Source organism: Melozone crissalis, unplaced genomic scaffold, assembly GCF_028551555.1.
Source record: "Melozone crissalis strain CALT ecotype California unplaced genomic scaffold, PUWL_Pcris_2 ptg000019l_1, whole genome shotgun sequence".
In the NCBI taxonomy this organism is placed as follows: domain Eukaryota; kingdom Metazoa; phylum Chordata; class Aves; order Passeriformes; family Passerellidae; genus Melozone; species Melozone crissalis.
This window is the reverse complement of record NW_026535797.1, coordinates 5,679,923-5,707,381: the sequence shown is the minus strand read 5'-3', so window position 1 is coordinate 5,707,381 and position 27,459 is coordinate 5,679,923. Positions and strand designations below refer to the sequence as shown.

Here is a 27,459-nt window from a genome sequence, read left to right as displayed (position 1 = left end):
CAGAGGAACTGCCTCTGGCACGGGAGAATGATCACTGCCGTGTAAACAGGGCTTCTGGTTTGTCAGGGGGGACACTGGGCCAAAAACTGCATCACTTTGTAGGACTTGCTGCCCTGTTTTAGGATGAAAAGAATTATAAACAATTTATATAAGGGAGTTTATACCACTTTTCATCTTTGGATCAGTCACACAATTATACAGGACCTCTCTGCATCACCGACCTAAATAGTTTTTAACCCACTTAAAATGTCTGAATTGTCAGTAAAAAAACAAGCATGTTCCAAACTGTTATCCAGACAGGAACATTAAAATCTTTTTCTCTCCCCCCACTCTGATTTTTCAAACCCTCCTTCTCCACACCAGTGCAATGAAAGAAATGCAGCAGGAACAAAAGAAATGGAGATGGAGCACAAGAAGCATCTTCCCCTGTGCAAGTGACTTACTGCAATCTGTTCAGCGCCCAGGCAGATGGAGCAGGTACAAAAATCATCTTCCCTTGTCCATCTTCCCCTGACTTACTGCAATTTGTTCAGAGCCCAGGCAGAAGTGAGCCCCTTCCTTCTTCCAAGGAAAAAAACTCCACACACCAGGGCAGAGTGTAAACTGTGAGAGCTGAAAATGGGATCATCATGGGACATGGAGCCATCTCAACCCAAACTCTGTTCAGAACATAAAACACCTGTCAGCACACACATTTGGTCTATTTGTAGAATATTTTTTATTTTTTAGCTGAGAAACACAAAATAGGGTAGAGTTTAAGGCATGCAATCAGGCATGAAACTTCTCTTGCTTGTTTTGTGTGCTCATACCTTCAGTGTAAGTTCTATGCGAGGGAGTAGATCCTATCTTTAATCTCTACATGAAGCAACTCTGAGCACCCACTTACAGCCTGAGGTTGGATGCAGTGTTTACAGTTGTTCCTGGAATAAGGATTTACTCCTAGGGAAACAGTTCTGTCCGTGTGATTTGTTCTATGCCACATGGAGCAAGTGTCACCTACTTCCAGGAGCAAGTTTGTAGTAATACCAATTTTCCACACAAATACACAAATTGCAATTACAGGCATCTGCTTGCATGGGTTTAATTTGATTGCCCTTTTACTGAAAAACACAGATAATCTAATGAATAGGAAAAACATCTTTGCTGTCTGCACATTGCAAGTCTACTTGTGGGTGTTGTAGAGAAATCAAACAAACCCAGGCACCACAAAGAGAAAGGTGCAACAACTTTTTACCTCTGAGGTAAAAGAGCAACTCAAAGATGAAGAATTTTGTGGGTTAAGGTACATAAGGTTAGGAACATAATAGGTACTGAAATAAACATGATAGGATTAGAGATGCTGCTAAAACATCCATTTCCATTTCTTAATAGGTAACTTTCATCCTGTGGTAGTGTAAAGCACCTTTGTGTCTATTCATGTGGGGCATTTGCTCTGAGCAAGCAAAGACAGTACCTGAAAGGAAGCATATTGCCAAGGAAATATTGTTCATAAGCAGCTACAAACTTACTGTCTCTCTTTACCACCCCACCTTTGTTCATAAGGCTCCTGGTTTTGTTTTCTATTATTACCCTTTTAAAACATGATAGTCAAAGACTCTCCTGCCTTGCTCATGCATTTTTAAAATCAATATGATTAAAAATGAATCTAGTGTGCATCCACGTGATGAATGTGGTAAGAGCTCGTTCTGCATCTTTCCCATGAATGGCCCCATGCTGAATTTTTCAGTATCACTAAGACTAATGCAGCAAACACTGGGAAAATACAAATCCCACATCCTAAACTGGTTGAGCTGCCCACTCCCAAGTTCTATCACAAGTTCTGTCCTCTGCTGTGGCAGGCATTAAGAGTTTTGTTTTTACAGTTGATTTTTAAAAGAGGTAATCCTGAGATTACAAATAGTTGGCAAGTCCAGAAGTGGATGGTCCCATTTCCAAGGCCTCAGCAGAGGAAAAAAAAGAAAAAAAAAGATTCATGCACATGTTTAGTTCATTCTTATTCAGTAAAACATTGAAATACAGCTTAAGCAGGAGGTCAAATACCACTGAAAGTGCCTGAAGTAATAGGACTTCACCATTAACTCTTTCAAGAGCATAAAAAGAACATTAACTCAGTGCATAAGAATTACACCTTACAACATGCATATTGTGGAGGCACTGACCTCTTCTTTTGATTTCCTAAAAATAAACAGGGTATGGAGCTCTAGGGGAAGAATCAGAACTTCCATCCCCACTATTAACTAGGGAAAAGCCCATGGAAAAAACTTCATTTACACAACATCTGAGTGGCTCAGAGTTAAAAGAAATACTCAAGTCTACCAAGTGAGTCTGCATTCTCAAAAATGACAAACTAGACTTAGATTTTTAAACATTGATTGTGACAGCAATGTATGAAACATATCTGGCCTTTCTGACAAAAAAAAAATAAGTACAAAATGTTCAAAAGCTAACTGTGCATTTAGATTAGCCAGCACATAAACAAAAGTTCAAGACAAGCAGTGCAAAAATTGGAAGAGTAAATAATGAGAGAGTGGGAAACAGCCAGACTACAGCTGTGAAGCTTGTAAATAAAGCAAGTAGCTAATACACTTTCCCAGCTTAAACTGCAATTTAGTAACAACTGCAGTGAATTAATCAAAAAATACATGAACACACGAAAAACTCTATGCCAAAATGTGCTTTGCAGTGCTGACACATTCCCAGGACAACATGGAATGCTCACTGGGAATGGGAATTGGTCTTTTTCCACCAACTTTTGATTGCACAGGGCAGAAATAAACTCTCCTTGCACTTGAGCTTGATGTGAGAGTGGCTGAACCCCAAACCCAACTCCCTGTTCCACTGCAGCTCTCCAAAATCACAATTAGGAAACCCTGAAATATTTGAGTGGGCCAAAAAAAAATTCTGCAGGGTGATTTTAGCAGGGAAAAAAAAAAAAAAAAAAAAAGAGTAAAACAAAAGCAGATTTGGTGTGTTGGTCCTTTGCCAAAGCACTGTTGGTGCCCAGAGCAGGATTGGTCAGGAGACCTGGGAGAGACCAGATGCTTCCTGATAGCAGCATCTGATGTCACACTGGTGTGAGGGACAAAGCCAAGCCTTGCTGAGACCAGTGTGCCCTGAGAGGGACATTTACTCATTTGCTGTCACATTTCCTAATGGCAGCTAGGAGTTCTTCAGAGATTCTGCCTCTTTTGGAGCCTTTGCTCCCAAGGGAATAGAGGCTCTCCCATCCTCTGAAGAAGGTGATTGTCTACTGCAAAAAAAAAAAAGGGGGAAATTTAGGAGATACAAAAATGAAAATCATGACTAGGGAAGTGTTTTGATTCAGCAATAAAGGCAAAGCAAAACAGACATCACCCTGAAAGAACAAAGTCACACAGGAAGGGATTGGATTCTACTGAGCTTAACCCTGAAAGATGCTGTCCCTTTATGATTAAATTTGCTGTGAATGACTCACCCACAAACTAATGTGAAATGTTCTCCTCAGCTGCTTCTCCCAGCAGTTCAGGATGTAAAACCTAGTCCCAAATAAAAATTACAAGGCAAAAATAAAAACCCAACCACGCTATCTCCCGTTTCTCATCACCAAGATGCCTCACAAAGGAAAATAAAAGAACTGAAAGCATTTTAACTTGTGAAGTATGAAAGGAAATTCATGCTAGGGAGGAATACCTCAGCATTTTAGCTGGGGAACAGTCCTTCCATGGGTGCTTGGTTAATAGCTATCATGCAAAAACAATTAGTCATTCAAGCAATTAAGAAGGTAAGTATCTCCTAAAAAGGTTCTGAGCTTTCCAAGCCCTAAATGCAACTGCTATGAACCTAGACTGTTCCTGAGTGTAATTTCCTTATTGTAGGGCCTCTCCTGAGGAGATCCATTGTGTCTCATGTGTTGTAAATTCTCGATGCTCTTTTAGCTGCAGTCTGAGCCTCTGGGGAGTTCTCCTCTTGCTCCTCACTCTTCTTATGGTTTAGGAAGATGTCTGACTTCAGGAAGCGGCTGTAGCTGTCATACTTCATGAGGTTGAATATCTGGGAAGAGGGGGGAAAATACAAAGCAAATGAGCTCAGCAAAATGAGATTTTCAGTGAGAAGGATGCTTTAATTCCAATGTATTGTCTGTACAATGTTCTGTCTGTAGTAGAGCATTACATTTTTAAGAAATACACTTGCAGCTCTCCAAGGGGCAGCATGCTGCAAATAATGTTGGTTCCACAGTCACTGCCTGGCTGTACGACCCACATTAGTTTAAAAATCAAATTACACTTCTCACAAGAGCCAGCTCTGCACACCTGATACTGAAGGTGGGAGGTGCCATGCTCAGATCCCCCTGGCAGGGGTCTGGAAGGCACTGAGAGGGACAAAGCAGAGCTCTGAAGAAGGAGAGGTACCTTCTGTGCACCTTTGTGGCTGCAGTGACTCCTGAGGGCTGCACAGTAACCCATGCAGAGCACTGGATAACCCAGGAAAGCCTCTGAGTGATTTACACAAATACTGAAACAGCTGGTTCAGCCAATATTCCTTAAACCTTCACCAATCCTCCCACCCTTGTCAGACAAAATGCCAAGAGTGGTCTCAGGCCAGATGAGAAATGTTGCAGGAACCTGCCACAAAGAGCTGACCTGGTGCAGATGTGCTTTGCCAGTTAAAATGTGGGTTTAAATTGCTGGTGGGTTAAACCTGTGTAATTACACTTTTCACCAGGCCAAGAGCTTCTCACAGCCAGCATGGAAACACAAAGTCAGCCCCAAGCACAGCTTTTCTCTCCCAGGGCTTCAGCTCAGGCTCATCCCTCAGCATCACTTCTGCTCTTCTATTTATACCCACTGCAGACCAAAAAAAAAAAACCAAAACAACAAAACCCTACAACTCTTTTGGAGTTTTCTGAAAACAAAAGTGTTGGGAGAGGAGCCTGGATTCTGTTCAGGTGTCAAGGTCAGGACTATATTTTGCTTGGTGTTGAAACAGAGGGGAAGGGAAAAAAAAGTAAACTTCAAAACTATAATTGAGGCAAAACCAAAGCCAGCCTCACCCTCAGTCTATTATTTCACTGGTGGAGCCTCTCTGACTCATGGTTCAGGACAGATTATTTTTTTTGATACTCAGAATAACTGAATTTCCAAGACAAATTCCTGGGTTCTCATCAGCAGATGTGGCCACTCCATGTGTGGATAACTCAGCTTTACCTTTACAGGCCTCACTTGTAACTGATAGCACAATCAGCTAACACAGCTCTCTGCTAGGAGGAAAAAAACCCAATCTCAAACTGCTTTTTCATTTCACATCCTTGAGGAACCTGGACAGATACAGGCAAACACCTAAAATTTGACTGTCCTTGACTGTGCATTTGCTGAAATAGCTCCCTTACAAGTAAATTACTAACCAGCAATTTACTGGATTTTACTAACAAGGTGTTTGTTTACGTGTTTAAATAGTTACATTATTGTCTAAAACTGTGGAAATATTATTCTTTAAGAAACATATTGGAATATGAAAAAACATCCCAAAACACCTACTCTGTGTAGAGCCTGATCTCCAGGGTCTGAACTCTTCCTGAGTTAGGCAAAGCCAAATTATCCCTCCTGGCACTGGCTAACTACAATATAATTAAATCTATCCAACCAGCTCAAGGGGAAAAAAATTATAAGGAAGACATTTCCTGATAAAACATCACACCTGTGTTAAGAACTTAGACCCCTCTTGGTCCTGGTATCATTTAAAGCATCTCCCAGAGAGAAAGAGCATTGAAGATGAAGATCTTGTGCAGTCTGGGCAGCCAAATACACAGAGCAGAGTTCACAATCACATGCCAAAGCAGAACTCTCTTTTCCCCCTCCCTCCCTCTCTCCTCCCACTGCTTTGTGGAGCAGGAACATTCACCCCACAAGCATTCTGGATTTTTGTGAACCACTCTCACCCCACCCCATCCAGCACAAAGAAATGGCCTGGGGGCAGCTGGGGCCACCCCATGGGCAGCAGAGACACCCCACCAGTGTCCCCAGCCAACCCCACCAGTGTCCCCAGTTAACCCAGTGCTCTCTGGGGGCAGCTGGGGCCACCCCACGGGCAGCAGCCACAGCCCACCAGTGTCCCCAGTTAAACCAGGAGCTCTCTAGGGCCATCAACCACAGCCCACCAGTGTCCCCAGTTAAACCAGGAGCTCTCTGGGGCCATCAACCACAGCCCACCAGTGTCCCCAGTTAAACCAGGAGCTCTCTGGGGCCATCAACCACAGCCCACCAGTGTCCCCAGTTAAACCAGAGCTCTCTGGGGGCAGCAGCCACACCCCACCAGTGTCCCCAGTGAAACCAGGAGCTCTCTGCAGAATGAAGCTCCTGTTACCAGCACTGCTGAACACCAGGCTGTGGCCTCCCAGCTCTGCCTTCTTCTCCTCCAGACCCACAGTGCCAGCAGTGCTCAGCTCTGCTCCTCAGAGAACAAATTACACCACTCCTCATAACTTTATAAGGATTGAAAGCTGGAGAAGACCATAACTCTTCTGAGCCATTATCTAACAGCAATAAACAGTAGCTTCAAGCACTGGAAACTTGCAATGACCCATAAATGCTCTGCATTTGTTTTTGAAAGCTCACAGATTTTCTTCCCACACTAGAGGGATTCCTCCACCACTAGCCCAGTGTGTTTCCAGTTCAGGTATTGCTGATCCTTGGCTCTCCATGTGCATGTCATTTATAAACAGCAAATATTTAAACTCCAATGTTCTCTCCAGCTCCACTCACCCTGAACTGGACTGCTAAGATCTACCAGAACAGTTCCTTCCCTTTACCCAGGTCAGAACTTTTTCCATTAAAAACTCTGTTTCTTCACATGGAAATTGGATTTCAGGTATTTCCACTGCTAATGTCTTGGAATCTGCCTGAAAAACAGCAGAACCTTTGCTCCTCAGACCCCTCCAAGTGCCCCAGCCAGTGTATTCAATACCTGACTGAAATGGGCTGAAAACCCTGTTTAAATCACTGAGCTGTTTCTCCACAAAAGGAAAGAGCCAAGTGGAAAATACAGGTAGTCCTGAGGATGGTACAGGAATTAAAAATAGTACTGCAAGTGCTGGAAAGCTGCAGATAAGAATGACTCACTTCATAACTTATGCTTTGAAATCAGCTGAATATCAAGAAAATTTACCACCTAAAGACATGCTTGCAAAATTGCTAATTTCTACCAGACCTCCCAGGCTCTTTAGGGAAAGGCAAAGCAGAGACCAACTCCTCTGAGTCTTGCATGTTGCAGAAGAGGAGGGTTTTCAGCAAACTGTGCTACATTCATATCAAGATAAATACCAAAGCAAAGTAAAATGAAGAAATTTGAGCTCTCAAGGAAACCAGGGAAAACTACAGAAACAAACATCAGCAATGACTCAGAACAAGTGAATACACAGGAAAACAAAGGCACTGAGTTAGTCTGGGTGATTCTCAAGCTACCCACGCAGGAACCCTGGAGAAAACTCCAGCCAGTTGTCCAGGAAGGTCCTGAGCTGGAATTAGAATGATTGTATTGAGTCTCTTAATTAACTGGTTGTAGTGAGATGGGGCCAAGGACCTGGAATATCTCAGAGCAGCTGCATTAATATCCCCAGCATGGACAACCCAGCTCTGTGCTTACCTGTTCAATGAGGGCTAGAAAGCAGAGCTCACCAAAACCAGACAAAAATGAATGAAACTGTGTTGTTGAAATAAATAACTTTACCTGGTCCTGGAGCTTCTGGAACATGAGAGGGTGAGGTGTCTCCAGGATGGTCTCACTCAGACGGGACTGCCCCTCAACATTGACCTGGGAGGAAGCTTTGCTGGACAGGAAAGTCATGTAAATCTCTTTAGCTTTTTCCTGCATCTGCAAAAGGAGATTTATTTAAAGAGTTATTTGTTGTGGGAATGTTCTCTGCATCAGGTTTATCTCACTTGTGTTATGTTCATTTGTACTGGAAGAGGAACAGGCCAAAAGCTACACTGGGATCAGTGAAAGCTGCCAGAATTCAGCAGGTTGGGATGCTTGAATCTCAGCAGCCAGTGTAAAACTCAGCATCATCAGCTGCACCTTGTCTTTGCTTCTGAGACAAATGGTTTTCCTAACAGGTCATCAGTATGGGCAAGAAAACCAGAGGAAGAAAAACTGGGAACTTGCTACAAGGGAAAATAGAGTGAAAAAAACAAATTAGGAAAACAGCAACAGTTTGGCTAATTGGCAATGATAAGACTCTCAATAGGCTCTGAGAGTTGAAAAATAAGGGCCTGACCTGCCTAAAGCTGTTTGTTGGTATTTGCCCTATTTCAGAGCTCTTCCCTTGTCAAACAAATAACAGCAATAACATCTTGACCCCACCAGCACCTTCAAAGCAGTGAGTGGCCACAATCCCCTGAAGTTCAAGGAAAGGCCCCTTAACAGATGGTTGGATGAGAGGAAGCCAGAGAGGGAGAGGAGAACCAAGGCAGGCAAGGGCCCAGCCCCTGCTGCAATGTGAATTCTGCATGCTGAGAGCCAGCAGCAGCAGCTGCTCTGGGCCATCTGAGCCCTGGGCACTCAGCAGGGCCCCCAGGGTGCCCCTAATGAGCAACCACAGCCCCACAGCAGCCAAAGGGATGTGCCTTTGATGGGGATGGGGCTTGAAGAAGGAAGCATTTAAATCCTGCCCATGAAGGAGTGTCAGAATTACTTCCATGTTTTACAGCTGAGGTACATTTACACTCAGGGGTTATTAGAAGAAAAGCTGCATGTGCTTGAGTATTCAGGAGGCCTAAAGAGCTGGGGACTCTCACTGCTGGAAGGGACACCCATGCTCTAGAATTCCTTTTTAAAACTCATTATTCATCTGGTGGGTAGAACATTACGTGACAAGTGCATTAGGTCACAGTGAACTGTTTTTAACCATTTCCAACTTGTTTCACAGCTCAGGGAGGACTGGGTCAGCCACTTCTGTTCTAAATGACCAATTAATCCAAGGGATCAAAGGTGTGGCTGCTACAAGTGGCACAGTTAATGTCCCAATGAGGGCACAGCAAAGGGGCCTTCAGTTATTATTATTCAGGGGCATGAGCAATTGTATTGCCAGTCCCACCCAAATGACTCCTGAACCTGCTGTCCAATCTCAACCATACCTGAGAGAGGGGCAAAGGACTGAGAAAAAAATTACCCTCCTGCTGAGTCAATGGAAAACCAGCAGGAGAAAAGAAAGGGAGAGGAAAAGCAGCACAAGCACCAAGGGAAAAGCTGCAGTCTGAAGTTCTCTGCTGTGCTTGAACTGCCAGGATGTTCTCTGTTGCTGGCTAATCAAGGCAGATGTAGCTGCTTGCCCAAGGACACAGGAGCAAGCTGGGCACTACAGAGAAGGAGCAGAGGGAGGCTGGAGAGGGAACACAAAACTAGAAGTAACTGTGGGGAAGTTTAAAGAGCATGGAGAGGAACAACAGGACTGTGTGGGAGGCTGCTGAAACAGGGAGGCTCTTTGGATTTTGTGAGGAAGAATAACAAAGAAAGGAAGTGAAAGAGCTGTGGCAGGGAGAGGAGGCCATTGCAGAGACACAGAGGACCTGGCTTTACAGCAGTGGGGAAATTTGGAAATTTTGCTCAGCTGAAGGTTACAGGTTCTGCTGCAAATAGAACTGCTCTGTGCTTCAGCAGCACAGCAGCTGATTAACTACAGCTTATAATTTGCTTTAAAAAGAAAGAACAGTCAAAGCTGCCAGTGTGCTCATACACCCCCCAAATGTCACTCAGGCAGAGCCAGGTTCAGGTGGAGGAGGCAAAGATTGTCCCTGTTCGCTCGGTGACATTCTCTGCTCTGCAGCAGCCTCAGCTCAGGGGACTCTGGAACTGGAACAGCTCTTAAACTGGGCTCCTGTTCACAGGTGGCTATTGAAGGATTGCTGGCAGTCCCCAGCTCCATCTGTGTGCTCTCCCCAGTGTCCCTGCCAGATTCCCATTTGGAGTCTGAAGTTCCGTCCACAGCAAACCCCCCTTGCTATTTCCAGTGCATCCAGTATTCCTCCCCACTTCCTTTCCTGAGGTCAAGCTCAGCTCCCAAGCATGTGTGGCTCCCAATCGAGGTGAAGGGAGCCCCAGATGCTCAGCAGACCTGGCTCCAGCTGTGCAGCATCACCCAGCCCTGCTCAACCCTTGCTGCATTCCACATGGGAAGCAACAGAAGAAACCCCTGAATGTACAGGGCTTTGTTCTGGAATCATTCACCACAGAACTTCAACATGGACATTTGGGTGGGTTTTAGCAATAGCTGAAAATATTCCCTGTTGTTGGAAGCATTTATTGCAATCTGTAATTTATTTTCATTTATTACAGTCTGTAATTTATTTTTGAAGCTCGGCTGCAAGAGGAGAAACATTTAAACCCTGGGAAGCAGCACGGCTGACATGTTGTTTATTTCATTAACAGTCACAAATGCAACAACATGTGACTAACTCCAACAGAATATTTAGAGTTAAATTTAATTCCCTTATCCCCACCACTCCCATTTCAGTAATTAAATTCATGCCCTAACACAAGGGTGGCAGCAGAACTCACTGCTACAAATGGGCTTGATCCCATTGCTTTCTCAAGCTTCACCAAACATTAAATCTGTATTTTAACTTCAATTTGAAAGGAATTTTTTTTTTTTGAGTTACAGAGATGTGTCTTGAGCTGAGGGGGAGCTTTGTACCTTCCTGCTAGAAGAAGGGGGGCAGAACCCACCATAAACCTGCCTAGAGCAGCAATGCACTCTGCCTGCTGCCTTGCCCTGCAGCTGCCAAAGATCTGCCCTGCTCCCTGACTCATCCCCTGATGGAGCAGCAGCCCCTACAAACCCAAACACTGCCCCAGGCTGGCAGAGAAGGGACAACAAGAAATATCCCTGGCACAAGGGATGCTTAACCCACTGCTCTATGCTGACCTTTGGAAAGGTTTAGACTGACCAAGAAGAACCCCAGGCCAGAACTCTCACCTCAAGTAATGAAAAGTTTATCTCATCCTTTAAAATTAGGAGGGAGAAATCCCATTCATAGAATCATGGAATGGTTAGGGTTTGAAATAACTTTAATTTTGAGATAAAGTAAGTTTGAAGTTACTTTTTGAAATTACTCGGCTACTTCCAGGGACAGGGGACATCCCCAACTAGATCAGATTGCTCACAGCCCCATCCAGCCTGGCACTGAACATTTCCAAGGATGGGGCACTGATCACCTCTGTGGGAAACCAGTTCCAGTGTGTCACCATCCTCACATTAAAGAATTTCCTTCTCTTTATTCCATAAAGAATTTTCCTCTTTATCTAAACTTGCCCTATGTCAGTTTGAGGCCATTTCCCTGTCCTCTCCCTCCATTCCTGTGTCCAAAGTCCCTCCCCAGCTCTCTTCAAGCCCCTTTAGGCCCTGGAAAGTGTCCCTGGAGCCTCCTCTTGCCCACGCCCAACTCTCCCAGCCTGGCTCCAGAGCAGAGCAGCAGAGCTTCTTCAGCCCTTGGAGCATCTCTGTGGCCTCCCTGGACTGCCTCCAATCTGGGTTAAATTGATATCAGCTTCATCTGACCAAGAGCCTCAGTGCCTGTGAGCTAATCTGTGTGGGAAACCAGTTTTAACGAAAAGTGAGCTACAAAACAAGTAAAAAAGCTGTTTTTAGAATGCTGTGTGCACAATGGAGAGATGAAAAGGGACTTCTGCAAGAGTCACTTCCAGAAGAAAAATCCACGCTTCATGCTACCATAAACACTGGAAAGATTTCTATTTTTAGTGCTTTTCCTAGCTTTGTAAATTATCTAAACAAAGCCACCCATAAGCAGTAGCTACAAAAATTTACTGTAAGTCTGTGTCATCCTAAAGCACATTTATTCAGGCTTTAGTTATAATAATTTGGGCAACCCCAGACTCCAGGCTGACCACACCATGGAATGACTGGTACTGGATAATTAACCTAAATAAAACCTAGTTAAATCTCTGTCCATTCATTTGGCAATTCATTGAAGGATTCACCAAGCTCCTATCCCTGTACATCACTTGAACATTTTCTCTACTGGCATCCTAAATTAGCAATCCTAAATCAGCTAGAAATATGGAAATTATTTAGCAAGGGAAAATATGATTATTATCCCACTGAAAGCGTGGGACTTTGCAGAAAAGTTGACTGACTGGTTGTTCTTTCCTCAAGACTTTCTGTATTCCTGGACCTTAATGAGGGAGGGAAGCAGCTGAATACACAAAACTGGAATTATTAAATGTTACAAAGTTCACAGACAAATTGAACATTTCCCTCTTCTTGCAAAAAAACAGTTTTGTTGTATTTTTATGGATTTATCAATACTCAAAAAAAACCTCACAGCTAAACCCAGCAAAATTGTTTTGAGGGGATTTTTTTTTCAGTACAAAACACAGGATATTTACAGAAAGTAGACTCCCCTATCCAAAATGCATTGTTTGGAAAGACATGGAAATTTTTTTGCTGTTGAAAATCTGCTGGGAAACTGTTTAATCTGACAATATTTGACTGACCTTAAGAGAGGAATCTGCAGTCTGGACACAGCCTTCTTACACCTGCACTTCTTAGCACCTCTCCTAGCCCATCTCTCCTATCTGATTTCTGTTCCTGGGCATTCCTGGTGTTCCTCCAAGCACACCCAATCCCACAGCACTCCTGGGAAAGCTGCAGCCCAGGGCTGGCACAGGAGCACTCAGTGCTGGGCTCAGACCTGCCTGGATGGGACAGAGAGGGGTGGGGATGGTGCTGCATCCAGCTGGGGCCTGGCACCAGGGGTGTCCCTCAGGGCTCTGTGCTGGGGCCAGCTCTGTTTAATATCTTTATTGATGACATGGATGAGGGGAGTGAGTCTTTCATCAGTAAATTTCATGAATAAAATAAATAGAATAAATTAATTTCATCAGTAAATTTGCGGACGACACTGAGTTGGGAGCTGTGTCCATCTGTGGGAAGGCAGGAGGGCTCTGCAGGGAGACCTGGAAGGGTTGGATGGATGGGCAGAGTCCAGGAAGATGAAGTTTGATAAATCCAAGTGCCCATTCCTGCATTTTGGCCACAATAACCCCTGCAGTGCTCTGGGCTGGGGATGGTGTGGGTGAACAATGCCCAGGCCCAAAGGGACCTGGGGGCACTGATGGACAGACAGATGGACAGGAGCCAGCAGTGCCCTGGGGCCAAGGAGGCCAAAGGCTGCTGGCCTGGAGCAGGAATGGAGTGGCCAGAGGAGCAGGGAGGTCACTCTGCCCTGCCCTGGGCACTGTGAGGGCACACCCTGAGTGCTGTGCCCAGCTCTGGGCCCTCAGCTTGGGCAGGGCCTTGGGACACTGAGCACATCCAGAGGGGCTGGAACACAAACCCTGAGAGGAACCCTGAGGGAGCTGGGGGTGCTCAGCCTGCAGAAAGGGAGACTCAGGGGTGCCCCCATCACTCTCACAGCTCCTGAAAGGCGCCTGTGCTCAGCTGGGGCTGGGCTCTTTCTGCAGCAGCACTGACACAGCCAGAGCACACAGCCTCAAGGGAAATACAGGCTGGATATCAGGGAAAAGTTTTTCACAGAAAGGTGATAAAGTTCTGGAATGGCTGCCCAGGGAGGTGGTGCAGTCCCCATCCCTGGGTGTGTTTAACAAAGCCTGGATGTGGCACTGGGGGCCAGGGTTCAGTTGAGGGGTTGAGGCTGGGTTGGACTCGATGATCTTGGAGATCTCTTCCAACCTGGTCATTCTGTGATTCTGTGATTTGCTTGGAAGAAGTTTAAGGGCATTTTCCCACTCTCACCTCTTCATGGTGCCAAATGTGCTCTTTGGCAACAAGAGCTACCTCAGATAAAAAGCATAAAAGTGGAATTTCAAAAAAAAAGAGCTTTAGGAGTCTGACACTCAAGGACAAAGATACTCACTCAGAGTTTTGATACTACTTAATTTCATACTCACACAATGAGCTCTTAAAGAGCAGATAAATTTGAAATTTCTCAAGAAAACAACAAAACAAACAAAAAAAAGGCACAAAAAACATTTTGAGAAACAAGGAAACAAAACATGGTACGTATCTTAGGCCTGACTCTGTGGGCTTCAAAGTCTAAATGTGAAAGTGGATCCTCTGCTCCTGGTGGATCTAAATGTAAGCCAAGATCAAAGCAGAGGGAAGAAAACTTGCTGAAGGTGCCTGGTTGAAAAATTTTCCAATAGAATAATTCCTACTAGAAAGGTAGAGCTGTCATCAAAATGAAAAGACTCTGCAGATATACATTAATTTGGATAAATATTTAAGTAAAAATGTTTAAACAGATCCCTTATGTTTTGTAACTTGTAATTTGATAAGGCAAAATGTTTCATTTTGGTGCTGTAAAATATTTTTGTTAGGGCCATTTGTTATTTTTCTGTTCCACTAAGAGAGCACAGTGGTGTAAATTTCCAGCTAATAGCTGCTATGCTCTAAAAAAGTTCTGAATGAAATATCTTCATATTTGCAAACAAGATGATGCAACATCACTGCATTAATAAAACTTTTGCTACTCCCTAGAAACGACAAAAAGTTCAGTTTTCAAAACATGGGAAATTTGACAATTTCAGCACTTTGTTTTGATTTGAAATAGAAATGGATTTGTTTCCAAACAATTCCACCAGGATGATTTTAGTGCCATTTCTTCAAATATATTTATTTGCATTCACACAAAGCACATTATGCAACAGAGAAGTTTTAGCTCCAGCTCTGCTAAGTAAACTTTGTTGACAAGCAGAATTTATTTAGGAAACATACCTGCTTTTTTCCCTGTGTCTTCTTAAATTCTTCACATGCTAACCAGAACAAAACGTTTTCTTCACTAAATTCTTTCTTTAAAAATTCCTAGGAAAGAGAAAAAACAAAACCACCAAGGTTAGGATCCAATTTCTCAGCTGTTTTTCCCTGTTAGCACCAGAAGCTGCCTACAATTAACTTCACCATGGGTTTGCCCAGCCCAGTGTCACAGAAGCATTTGTGCATCTGCAGGGCTGACATGGAACACTGTGATATTCTGCTCTTTGAAAGCACATTCCAGGAGGAGGATGGGCTCCATCTAATCTCAGACCATATCAGTAACTAACAGGAACAGCTTCTTCAGCCTCCCTTAAATAACTCGAGCACTTTTACAGCCACTGCTCAAAGGGAAATCCAGAAAGAGGTTAATTCGTTCCCAGGTGAGTAAAAGGAACCATTTTAATGAGAGTCACAAATCACTTGGGATTCTCATGCAGCACATTTCTGACATTTTTAATGAGTAAAATCTCTACAAATAACAGTATTTCTAAAAGGTATCATCAGTGGCAATAAATTCACTTAAACAAACTGAAGCAGAGGATGTAGCTGTGCTCTCTATGCTGTTTAAACACAGCACATTCCTCCAAAAGTGAGGGAGGGGGGAAAATGTACATTAAATTTATTTATGAAATGTAATGACTGAAACTTTTATAGCTCTGACATCATCAGTTTTCTCTTTCAAGTGTTAAAAAAATAGAGACCAAGTAATGCCGGGAATTAAACAGCACCAAGACTAGTTGGGGGTGGTTTTTTTTGTTTGTTTGTTTGGTTTTTTTAAGAATTTAAAATCAGCATTTTGTTATTCTTGTTTACCTCACTTTTTCAAGCCAGTCTGGCAGGAAACCATTTTACCCCAGTGCATTTTATCAGTACAGCATGGCAAAAGCACTTTGAAGTAGGCAGTTCCTATTCTTACATCTAACATGGCAAGAAGGCCTTGAAACACCAACTCACCACCCTCACCTAATTAAACTTCAAGCCATTTTGAGCTGCAGCAGCCCACACTTTGTAGTAAACTGAAAGGGAATATTTTCAGTAGAGCTGCTAAACACAGAGCAAGAGCCACAGAGTCATCGGTTTGCTCCTGGGAACTCATGGCTTAAGGACAACCTGTGAGAAGTGAGAGCCCAGGATCTCAGTGACAAATAATGCCTGGCAGGAGGGATCAGTGGCCCAGGGACTGCAGTTTATCCAACTTGTTAATCCTTGCAAGAGAGGATGGATCCCATCAGGAAGGTGCAGCCAAAAGCCTTGCCAGTGCCTTTTGAGCGCATGCTGCAGTGGCAGGGGGCAAAAGGAGCCACCTCAGAAGCTCTGCCAGCTCTAGAGGGATGTGTGCTCTGCTCACAGTGCTGGCACAGCTGCACCCTTCATGCTGAGGCTCATTCTGCCTTAAACCCTGAATTTTGCTTTATCCATGTTTAATATATCGACCCTAAAGCGTTTGACTCCCTCCGGGTCTTCCAAGAGGTTCTCCAGGGACGTGGCCCATTTCGAGGTTCCCTTCAAGGCTTGGTGGCTGCTGCTTGGGTGGCCCTCACCATCATTTATCTCTGGAAAAAAAAAATAAAATGGACAAAACAGCATTTTCTTTAGAAAAAGGCAAGTATCAGCCACGTGGATGTCTCCCCCATTTCCCCCCGCACTCCTGATTTCTGCTGCTCTCTTTAAAGGAAACCCCATAAAACAGAAAATGAACACACACACATACATGCATAAGGAATTTTTGCCTGTAAGGAGGCAAAAACTCCTTACAGCCACATAATTCATGAGCATGCAAGGAGGCAGTGTCACTGCTTTAGAGGGGTCCAAGCACCTCCTGCCTGGGGAGCACAATGACCACACCAATGTCCATATTCTGCTCTGGCACTGTCAACAATGTTGGCTTCTCTAAAGGAACTTCTGGCCAGTCACACATGTGAAGTTTATTTTTAAGATGGGAATAATCACTGGAAGCTGGATGCTCAGTAAAAGCAGAGAAAGAAAGGAAAATAATGGTTTGTTTAGCAGGAGAACCAGTCCAAGATATTAATCCAGCCCAATGGGAGGAAATACACCCAGCAGAAGAGCATCGCTCCAGCTGAGTCAGCCTGGTTTTGGGCAAGAGGGCGATTTTACTGTTTCCAAGCCCTGAAATTCTCCTTTCATAAGGTGTACTGGACTGTGCCACATCTGATCTGCCAGCCAGCCTTCTCACAGACAAGAAATATGGAATAAAATTCCTATTTTCTCTATCCCAGGAACAAGTGCATTTCATTCGAGGCTGGTGATGGCAAAAAACCCTTCAGAAAACCCATTACTTGGAAAAGCTCCAGGAATGCTGTTGCTGATCTGAAAAACTCTAACACAGGCATAAAGTGCTCAGCCTCCTCTCCTCTCACACACAAAGTGTCCTGGGAACACAGGAGGGAAGTCAGAAGGATAAGAGCTGCACTTCAGGTCACTGTGCACTGGGGAGATGCACAAAACCCTTACTGCAACCAGCAGAGCTGCTATTTATAACTCCTTCATTTCTCCCTACCAACTTACTGGAAATCTGCATCTGCTTAAGCTCTGTTTTTAAAAACACTTCTTTCACCATGAAACTAATCCTCACTAAGTATCTCAAAAAACTCTCTATGCAGAAATACACATATATTAATATTTGTATTTAAATACACACTAGCAGATGCCCCTTCCAGCTGGTGACTGGAAATAAAACTGAGGTTAAAGCCTTACAGAATATTGGCATGGCAGCAGAGTTGGGGACCTGTGGAGTCTGCTTGTTTCACCAACTCCTCTAAATGAATGAACATCTTTTCTGCCTTGATAGGGGGGGAATTTTGTTTTAAAAACTCTGCTAGTTTAAAGGTCAGGAGCCAGACCTAAGGATTGTCTCCAAACCACAGCTGCAGCCTCCCCATGTGACAGCAGCACAGCGAGCTAGCACTGCCTCAGTTTGCCCCCCTTCGTGCAAAAGGATGTGGTTCTTGATTAGCACTTGAAAAATTTGTTTTAGAAACCTGACTCAAAGTATTTGGGCATGCAATCTCAGTAAAATCTGTGAGGTTGGAGTGGGAATGGCCGAGTGTGTTGCAGCAGAGCACAAAGCTCTCTGAGGAGCTGGATGTGCTGCTGCGTTCATGCTCACCTGGGAGAGGGATGGCAGCTCTTTTTGCAGCTGCTGCTGGCTGCAGAGCCAGGCCATTCCCCCTCTGAGCTAAACCACACAACACAAAGGGGCAACATTTGATTTCCAGTTTCTTTTCCAGTCAAATCTGAAGTGGACACTAATGATTACTTAGTGGCAAAGCAGGTGTTTCAATGAGCCAATGCAGACCCAGCCCCTTGAAAATCTAAAAAAAAAACCTGGTGGGCAAAGGCCAGAATAAATCCATCCAGAAACTGAAGATACATCAATCTGCTTCTCTTCTGCTGCTTTGACTGATCTCCCATGTTACTGCTGCCATTCTCTAGCCTCCCTGATCATCATTTTCCCCATTTTCCTCTCACTTCCAGCCCAGCCAGCACAGCCCAACTCTACCCCTCCATTCATGTTCTCTCCTCCTTGTCAGCCTCCAAACCCTACTCCCTCTAGTCCCCTTTTCCCTGCATTCTTCTCCTACAGCCTTAGCTTCAAAACCAGAATTTGGTTCAGAAGGGAGGTCTGAACATGAGTGTCCTGCTGTCCATTCTGCTGAGCCCTGCACAGAACACTTCACTCAGTTCATTTCCCCACTTAACCAGCTCCCCACAACCCAAAAAAACACCCTGGTACAGAGACAAGGGCTGTCTGTCCATTGCAACCCTTCCATTTGCCCCTTGCCTCATTTATTCCATTTACCCCTGGCCTCATTTCTGTCCCCAGAGCAGAGGCTGAGGGGTGTCTCAGGTGCTGGGCAATCCCAGAGGTGCAACCCCAGCTCAGCCCAGCCGACAGCTCCCAGCACTGCCCACCCAAGGCTGGGGACACCAGGCTGAGCCCCAGTAATCCCCACGTCCAGCGTTCCTCTGCAGCCACCACAAAACATCAACATCCCCTTCAGCACAAACATAAATAGGCTGCACATGACAGTAGGAAACACCCTGAAATGTTATGAGGCTATTAAAACTGCTGGGTATTTTTATTATACCCCATTAAACATGCCATCACCAGCATTTATTCTAATACAAAAGTGACCTGACATCCCCTCAGTCAGGATCATAACTTCCCGCTCCACATGCTAGTTTCATGCAGCAGATTTAATATGTGATTTTCAGATTTTTTTAAAAGGCAGGAAAGAGGTTTTCCCCAAAAATGACCCCAGAAGCTGATCCCCAAATCTATCTCTATTACTAAATTACCTTAAAAATTATACTTTCACTGAAGTGCAAATTAATGAGTCTGAAAAAAATTCATTTGAGGAAGAAATACAGCAGTGTAGTTACATGAATGATCCTTCTGACACCAATTTATCTCTGATATTTATAAAAAGACAACTTCATCCTGTTAAAATCATCTGCTGACAAAGTTCAGTAATATAGCCTTGGAAACAACAAGCTTGATCCCATTGAATAACAAGATCCCAAACGTACATACATCTGTATGATCATTTAAATGAGGAAGGCAGACATTTGCTGTTACTAAAAACTGGGAGATAATTTTGTGTATCACAAAGGGCATCACAAAATGGCAGTTCTGCCAGCAATATTTCTGTCAAAGCAACACACAGAATACGCATCAGATGATAAATAAGCCAACTGCATTTCTTACATTACAGTTCATTTATTGCATTATCACACGCTAATTAAATTTCTGAGCAGAGCCTGCTGCCTTTTGCATGGGTTAGGAAGCAAGAGGCAGAGAAAGGCAGCAAGGCACGCAGAGCAGAGCTCAGTTGTAAGAGTTTCTGCTGAAGCAAACTTTCCACTGAGTTGGAAATGTGCTTCAGAGCCGCCACGGCTCGCACGGCGTGCGGGGAGCAGCCAGCTGCTCCTACCAACGCAGCAAATGATTGAGTGCTTCTTTTAACAGCACCATTCTTCAGAGCACTCCATGCTCAGCCAGTTGCATTATCTGGAGCGTTATTTTAGAGGGAAAGCTCGCAGGAGTTGCCTTGCCATCACACAATGGCACTGCAGCAGCAGGCTGCAGATAAAGGCTCTTTGTGCGCGGCACAACGGTAAGAGCAGCGCTGAGAACGCCGTAATTATCAGCTGAAGGGTGCTATCAGAAAATGCCAAATATTTGCATCCTCCAAACAGGAACTTGGACTGAAATCCCAGGAGGTATCAACACAATACGTACAACTTTGCAGGTCAGAACTCACAGTCCTGGCCCTTGTTTCTGACAAGCGCGAAGAGCAAAAACCTGCGGGAACCCATCAAGCGGAGTGATTCGGACACGGCTAATTGAGTTAGCCACGCTGATCACCCTGCCTCCCAAAGCACTGCCCACTGCAGCCCTTCCCCAAGCTGCTGCCACTCTCCAGCTGTTGATACCGTGGCCTTTGTGGCCCCATATCGAGCAGCACAGGCTCACACACCCTCACAGAGTCCTGCTGAGCACATCCCTTCCAGCTGCCTGTCCTGCCCATCTCCCGCCTGCACACCCTTCTGCACACCCCCTAACAAACAGCAGCCACACAAACACTCACAAGGACAAAAGCACCATGCAAGCAGCACATTCCTCACTCCACATTTAAGCATGGATGTACAACAGGAAAAGCCACTTCCATCTCTTTTTGAAGAACTTCTGACCAGTCCTCCCCTCATCCACCTGGATCATAAATCTGCAAGCCACGAGCCTTTATTATTACTTTAAAAGCACTCTGAATACCTTGTCTGGTCCTACAGTCACCAGAATGCCTACCCAGCAACAATCACCAGTCTGGAATTAATAAATCCAAGGTATGAAGCAGTGGGAAACTTCATTAGCAAGCAGCTGAAAAGGGAAAATTCCCTTACTTTCCATGTATCCAAGCATCAGCGGGTGACTCCTCGCACAACAGTTTTTTCCTAGCAGCAGCTGAATTTTAGACCTTTTTGCTACAGCAGAGCTGTCCTCTCACGCGTGGGGTGTTCAGAGCACGAGCTTCAACATCCTCTTTTGACTGTCTCTAGCAACAGATGGCTACTGGATTCCACTTTTAACTATAAGGAAGGAAACTAAAGGGACGTTCCTCTTTTGTAGCATCTCTGGAAGTGTTCACCAGACATACAGCCTTTAAAATACCCCCTTCCCCGCCTGCCCCCCTCCCTCCCCCAAAAAAACCAACCCAAAAAGCCCCACAAAACCCAAACAACTCTAGACAAAGATTTCATTCGGCTTTTCTTAGAAAGATTGCAACTTCTTCCTGCACACCATAAAACAGAGGGTTATTTTCTAGGATTTGGAGATTGCAACTGTTGCCCCAAATGTCCCAGCAGTGACAGATGTCAGACATCACCCCTCGGAACCGACAGGCTCGCAGCATCGGGGATACAAAACACCCAACGGCGTCACAGCGCCTGGCTGCAGAGGGATCCGCGCTGTCCTACATTATTACTGCCTGGAAATCCCCGTTCCGGCTCGAACCCTCCACAGGCGAACTCCTCAAAGTCAATTTGGAGCAGGAACAAGCACGCTGTGATGTCCCGGGCTGTCGCCCCGGCCCCGGTAACAGCGGCAGTTCCGAGTGAAGCTCGGCTGCGGCGGCACCAGCCCGAGCAGAGGAGCCGAGCCCAGTTTCCCCTTCCGCGCTGCTCCCAACGCGGGAAGCGCCCCGGCCGCGCATCCCCCGCGGCCTCGCTGAGGGCAGAGCGGCCGCCGAGCAGCCCCGGCCGCGGCCCCGAGCTCCGGCGGGGCCCAGGGACCGCCGTGAGCCCCGCGCTTCACCCCACAGCGCTTCACCCCCACAGCCCGGCCCGGCGCTGCCCCGGCGGGAGCGGCCGCGGGCTCGCCCGGGGGTCGTTGCCCGGTCCCCGTTACCTGAGGGCGGCCGCTTCCTGCTGAGGCGGCTCACGGCCCGGTTGAACATCCCGGGCGCCGCTCGGCCCCGCTGCCGAGCCCGCGGGCGGCCGCGCTGCCCCGCCCCGGCCCGCCCCGCCCCGCCCGGGGAGCGGCGCCAGCCCCGCACCTGCCCGGCCCCGCCGAGCACCGAGCCCGGGGCGCGGGGACCTCCCGTGCAACGTGGCACCGCCGGGGATTGCCCCCTCCTCAGCCTCCCCTGCCCAGCCCAGCCACGCCGGCCCCGCTCCCACTGCCCTGTTGTTATCGCCGGGCACCCCGCTCATCCATCCCGCCTCTAGCCCTGCCCGGCTCAGGGCTCCTGCTCCTCAACCAGAACTGCTCCTGCCACCGTGCTCGGGGACCCGGGATAGCAGCGTCCCTGTCCCCGCCCGGCTTTAACCACCAGCCACCTTCCTGGTCTTGCTTTAGCCACCTTGGAGCAGGTGCAAGAAGCAAAAACACTTCCCAAGATGGGCACCTTCATGAAATTGTGTCCTGTCTTACCAGAATAGACATACCAAGCTTTTTGTGTTGGAGTGACTCCTTTGCTCGTCCAACATTTCAAAGGACAATTATTTCTGAACAGAAAAGCGCAATTACAATTTTAACCAATGTACTTTCACTTTCAGAAATAATGTTTTTACCAACGTGTTTGTTCAAAAATCCAGCATGTGAGAAGTTTGTGTAATTCTGACAAAGCTGCGAGCCATCAAACAGACAATTACCTCAGCAAAACAGTAGTGGGAGGCAATGGGAGCGCTTAAATCCCACTGGAAATATCGCCAACACACAAAAAATCACAGAAACCACTGCTAGCAGACAAGTCAACAGTTGTTTTATTTCCACCTCAGCCAAATCCCATCCTGAACACACAGTAACACATTGCTAAGAAGCTCCGTTCGCAGAGGGAACTTGGATGGGCTCCCCATCTCACTGAAAATTATGGATATTTTCCACTTATATGCACAAGGCCAAGATCTCATTCCTGGGAACTGGTGACACCAGAAGACTGAACACAAGAATCAATTGCATCTGTGCTTCCAAAATAAACAACAGCACAATACCTTCCAGCTGAAGGGATTTGGCCTGCACCCCCTGGATTTCTGCCTTTGGCACCGGGGCCAAAGGCTGTGTTAGCTGGTAAAGATTTCTTGGCTTTTGGGGTGGATTAAAAAAATATGAAAGTTTGCTGTTCTGCTGAGGGAACTGCTCAGCAGCTGCATGTGGTGTTTCCAGGCAGATGTGTGAGACAGGCACAACATTTGGGCCACAAGTGGAAATTCCGTGCAAGCATCAGAAGAGCAGGGTGTAACACCCCGGCAGCAGCAGGGCCCGGGTGACACAGCTGGGAGAGGGAAAACACGTGGAGAGGCACATAGGAAAGGAGTAGGGGGCAAGGTGGGAGAAGACAGCTCGGACATGCACTTCCCAAAGCTTTTTATAGTCATATCCACTAGTGCCAGGTATTCCAGGCAGAACATTCACACTGAAGCAGTACAGACATCACCAGGTTTTATTTTTCTTTCAGAATTCAGGTCACAAAGCCCAAAGTTGCTATTTTAAGTCTTAGGAACTCATACTCCTAGGACAACTACATCATCTTTGAGCCAGTGTACTGACAAGAAGTTAACAGATTTGCTTCAAGACTTAACATCAAGGATTTGGGGCTGAGGGAGTACATTAAGAACTGTGAGAATGTTTGGAGGTCACATTGTGCTCAACACACCCAAGAGAGCACAGCTCCTTGTCCATTGATATAACAGGACACCTGACCTACAGATCTGCCACAAACTGACCTCCAGAATCCAAGGTTCCTTTCCCCACCTTGATACAAATGTTTCCAAGATTTGTTTCTGCCCCTTTTCCTTGAAAATACTGCTGTAGAGGCAGAATCCCAGGTGGGCACAGCAGTGCCTGCCCCCTCAGTGCCGTGTTCCTGATGCTGCTCTGTGTGTTCTGCTCTCATGTTCAAGAGCCAGGGCTTCATCAGACAAAATGACTTCAGGAAATTTTCCTTCCAGGTGAATTCAGCGGAGGTTTTCAGGCACGGTTCATTTGGTGGTGCTTTTTGCATCTTTTTCCACTAATAAGCTGCAATACCCATATATAGCAAATTATGATTTAATTCAAACTGTGCCAGTGTCCATATGCCACATCTCTACATTTTTACATTGATTTTTAGACCTCTTTTTACCAGCTTTTCCTTAATTTCACAAGGCAAAATTTCCCTTACAAATGAACCTACATACATTTCATAACCTCTGGCTGCAGGCCAGGCAACATAGAGAGGATGGTGTGCTCTGAGTACTTACCTCACCTAATGAACAGGGTGCCATTAAAACTGAAATATCCTCAAATAGTCAAGTGCCCTTACAAGTGATCCTGAAAGCTTTTGTGAGCCTCCTCCTGCTCCATTCTGCACATGCATGATTTGTTAGCACACAGTGTGAGAGCAAACCTTGGGCTGCTCATCAGCCCAAACCAGGGCAGCTTTTTGAATTTGGATAAAATTCAGCAAATTTCCCACTGACACTGTCAGGAATGGATGTGAGTGTGTGTAGGGGGAAAGAGAATGTGCAAGACACCCAAAAAGGCAGACACACGCTTGATAATGTGATTTCAGACAAAGATGCTATTTTAAAATTTGACTTGTATTCTGAAGAGTAATTTTACTTTAATTTAAATAGCTGGATTTGAAAAGAAACGAAAGGAGTTGTGCTTAGCTGTTGCCATTGCAAAAATCTATTCTGGAACATGCTGAGCTATGAATAACACCACAGAAAATTCATCAAATGCACAGCTCATTTCAACACCAAATTGCAGTTGAAAGACTCAAAATTAATCAATAGACTGCGAGAACCCCAACTCATGATTTAAAGCTGATTTCATTTACATCAACATAATGCAACTGATTTCAGTAGAGGTGGAACTTACTTATGTGATTATAAGAATTTAAAATTAGAAATGTTAACAAGGAGAAGAGGAGGCCTTCAAAGTCGGAATCTCTCTTTTCTCTGCAAAAAAATCCCAGCCCTTTAAATCAATTTTAGACTTTAAAAGGTTAAGAGTAGAAAATAAGACTAGATACTGCAGTGCAAACTAAACACTGGCCAGATAATGAGGCATTTTCATCAAGAATTATACACTGTTCAGACAATCACAGGTTCAATAAAAGCACGTTCAAACTTCATCAATGTTCATCGTTCAAACTTCATCAATGTTCATCCCAACAGCTTGCTGTCCATGATGGGCTGGCAAACTTGAAACAGCCAGTGCTGAAATGCACTGAGTATCATGAACCTGCAGGGACTCATTTGTGGGGTTTTACCTAAATGCTTCAGCACAGACATTTTCAGTTTCACCACAAAGCAAAGAGTGACTGCCTGCTAGAACACAGCAGTGTGGTTAACCCTGCTCTTTTCAGAGGAAGCAACGGGACTGGATGCTAAGATCTGGGGGTTTTTTCACAGTTCAAAGCCAAGAATCACTTTTGAGTTTTATTAACCTTAAATCAACAAATCATTTTTAGTTTCAGGCCAAGGTTTGTAAGTCTTAGCTAAATGCAGTTACTGCCTGAAGATTCACAGATACCAGAGTGAAAGAGCAGATAGTAAAAGGTTTGAATCTTTTAGTAAGATACACACAGAGTAAACATAAACATAACCTTCCTGCAAGGTACACAGCATAAAACAGCCTTGAAGAGAATTCTTGTAGAAAATTATATTCTATTTCAGGCTTGCCTAAATAAATCAGGGGAATTCATCCAGCACTCCTCACTTTGAACTCACAGAAAGCTCTGACTCACCCCTTTGCAATACTTTCTAGTAGAAGGAGGTTCACAGGGTCAACTTTTATCCCTAATCTTGTGGAACATTCCTCAGTGCCTCCAATCCAGCAGCTTTATGGGTGCCAAAATACAGAGTGCAAAATTCTGGCAGCGAATTCAAACATGCAGAAACTGAATTACAGGCTGAGTAACTCCAGTAGTGCTCCCACCTTACATTACTTACACCTAGATCTCTTCATAAATTGCACTCAGAAAAAAACAAGACCATGTGTTTCAAACCTTGAAATTTAGGTGTGACTGATTTTTTTGCAGTTTTATGCACTTTGCATCTGTCAGGGAAGAAAATATTCCATTAGATTAGTAATAAATGTGTATTTAAATTTGATAACAGCCTTACTACTAAACCACTGTTACTTGCTTTCTTCTACTTTGTTCTATAAAGAAAAATTGTATTTTCCTTTTATATTGCCTTTAAACATCAAAGGCAAATGCCATTTTTTTTTACCTACAGGATTTAAAACCAGCTTTCAGAAAATAAGGCAGCACTATGAATTAAGTCTTGAGATGAAGAAATATGATTTTCAGTAAGCAATTTCACAGCAAGGAAAATCTTGACTTGGTAAAATATTCATATATTCAACTAGAAATGAAATAAATCATCATCAAGATCTTAAAAGCATTTTAAGGCCTTCTAGACTACACATAGGTAGGACTGACTGGGGGGTGCAGTAAAGAAAACCCAACTTTGTGAAATGTTCGGTCTGGCATGAACCTGAAGATAAAAGAAAAAAAAAAAGAGATACTTAGCACACGCTTTCAACACCCATCTATAAATCCTAAAACAGGTACAGACAACAGAAATCAAAGATTTTTGAATTACAGAGGAATATTAAAAATGATACCTGAGGTCAGTGTGTTTCTGCTAAGAACCAGATGCAAATACAACAGACTTGTCTCCTGATGCATGAAAAGCAAGAACAGCTCTGTTAACTAGAAACATAATTAAAGTGAGAAACTCAGCAAAAGGGGTGTGGAAAATGAGTGAAACATGGCCCTGACAATAACTGAATCAGAACTCACAACTCAAGCATCCATAGGCATTTTCTACAGTGAAAATAACTACAAAGGAATCTCTGTTTCTACAGCCTCAGGAAACTCAGACCTACCTGGATCCCTCTAACAAGTGCCTTGCATCTTGTCTTCATTTTACTCAGGAGTCACTGCCAGGAGACACCCCAGAAATACCTTTCAGAAAGGTTTTGCTGTAGAAGCACTTCAAGGAAACATCAAGTTCTAAGTCATGCAGTTTGTCAGACACTTGGCACTGTGACCTTGGAACATGAATTCAAAGTAAAATGTCACATACCTTGGCAAATTTCTATGCATACATCTTGTAGAAGAGTTCCTGTGTTCTTCCACAAAATCCCACAGAACAAAAAGGTGCTGGAAAGAATTCTTTCAGAAGGCAATGTGAACACAGCATCACCCTGTGAATTGGCCTGAAGTCTTCAAAATGCAGCACACATTCAGCAATAGCTGCTGGTCCTCTGACCTCAGGTATCGAGCATTTCAAAATGTATCAGCAATACATGTCAAGATCTTGTTATATGCATACTTCAAGTTTATATAATTTATTCCCTTATGAAAATATCCATTATGAGTGATTTGAGACATGTTTCTGGACCTTCATACCCTTGTTTCATAGAATACAAAAATCCAAGTAGGAGGCAAGATTCACTTTGGAATAGCATCCTAGAAACATTCACATTTTATTTTTTTTAGTCTGAAAAGAGCCACGTTTCTAGCTAATGTCACAAACACAAATTGCTCCTACAAAACCACAGCACGTACCTGTAAATGAAAGAAGCCCCAATTCACACCAAAATAGCAAGAGTTCAGAAAACACTGCACCTCAGCTTTCTCTGAGTATTTGCAAATATTCAGAAGAGATTTATTCTG

General features: G+C 44.6%; 1 protein-coding gene across 2 annotated transcripts; it reads right to left on the bottom strand.

Annotated features, from left to right (window-relative positions):
- Nucleotides 1–1,299: 1,299 nt before the first annotated feature.
- Nucleotides 1,300–21,781, bottom strand: RGS10 (regulator of G protein signaling 10). Of its 2 annotated transcripts, XM_054276548.1 has the most exons (6): nt 21,693–21,774; nt 20,690–20,890; nt 16,199–16,317; nt 14,726–14,812; nt 7,702–7,845; nt 1,300–4,029 (listed from the first exon to the last, which is right to left on the bottom strand). In XM_054276548.1, exons 2-6 carry the CDS (start codon nt 20,706–20,708, stop codon nt 3,883–3,885), a joined length of 516 nt encoding a protein of 171 aa, XP_054132523.1. In that variant the 5' UTR covers nt 20,709–20,890; nt 21,693–21,774; the 3' UTR covers nt 1,300–3,882. The 2 variants fall into 2 exon arrangements, with proteins under 2 accessions (XP_054132523.1, XP_054132521.1); XM_054276546.1 differs by lacking the exon at nt 20,690–20,890 and having other exon boundaries at nt 21,693–21,781.
- Nucleotides 21,782–27,459: the final 5,678 nt, after the last annotated feature.

Coding starts and splice junctions, on each gene's coding strand:
- RGS10 (XM_054276546.1), bottom strand. CDS start 21,741: ATGTTCAACCGGGCCGTGAGCCGCCTCAGCAGGAAGCGGCCGCCCTCA. Junction 14,813..16,198: donor AGGGAGTCAAACGCTTTAGG/GTCGATATATTA, acceptor TCTCTTTCCTAG/GAATTTTTAAAGAAAGAATT. Junction 4,030..7,701: donor TCCAGAAGCTCCAGGACCAG/GTAAAGTTATTT, acceptor CCCTCTTCCCAG/ATATTCAACCTCATGAAGTA.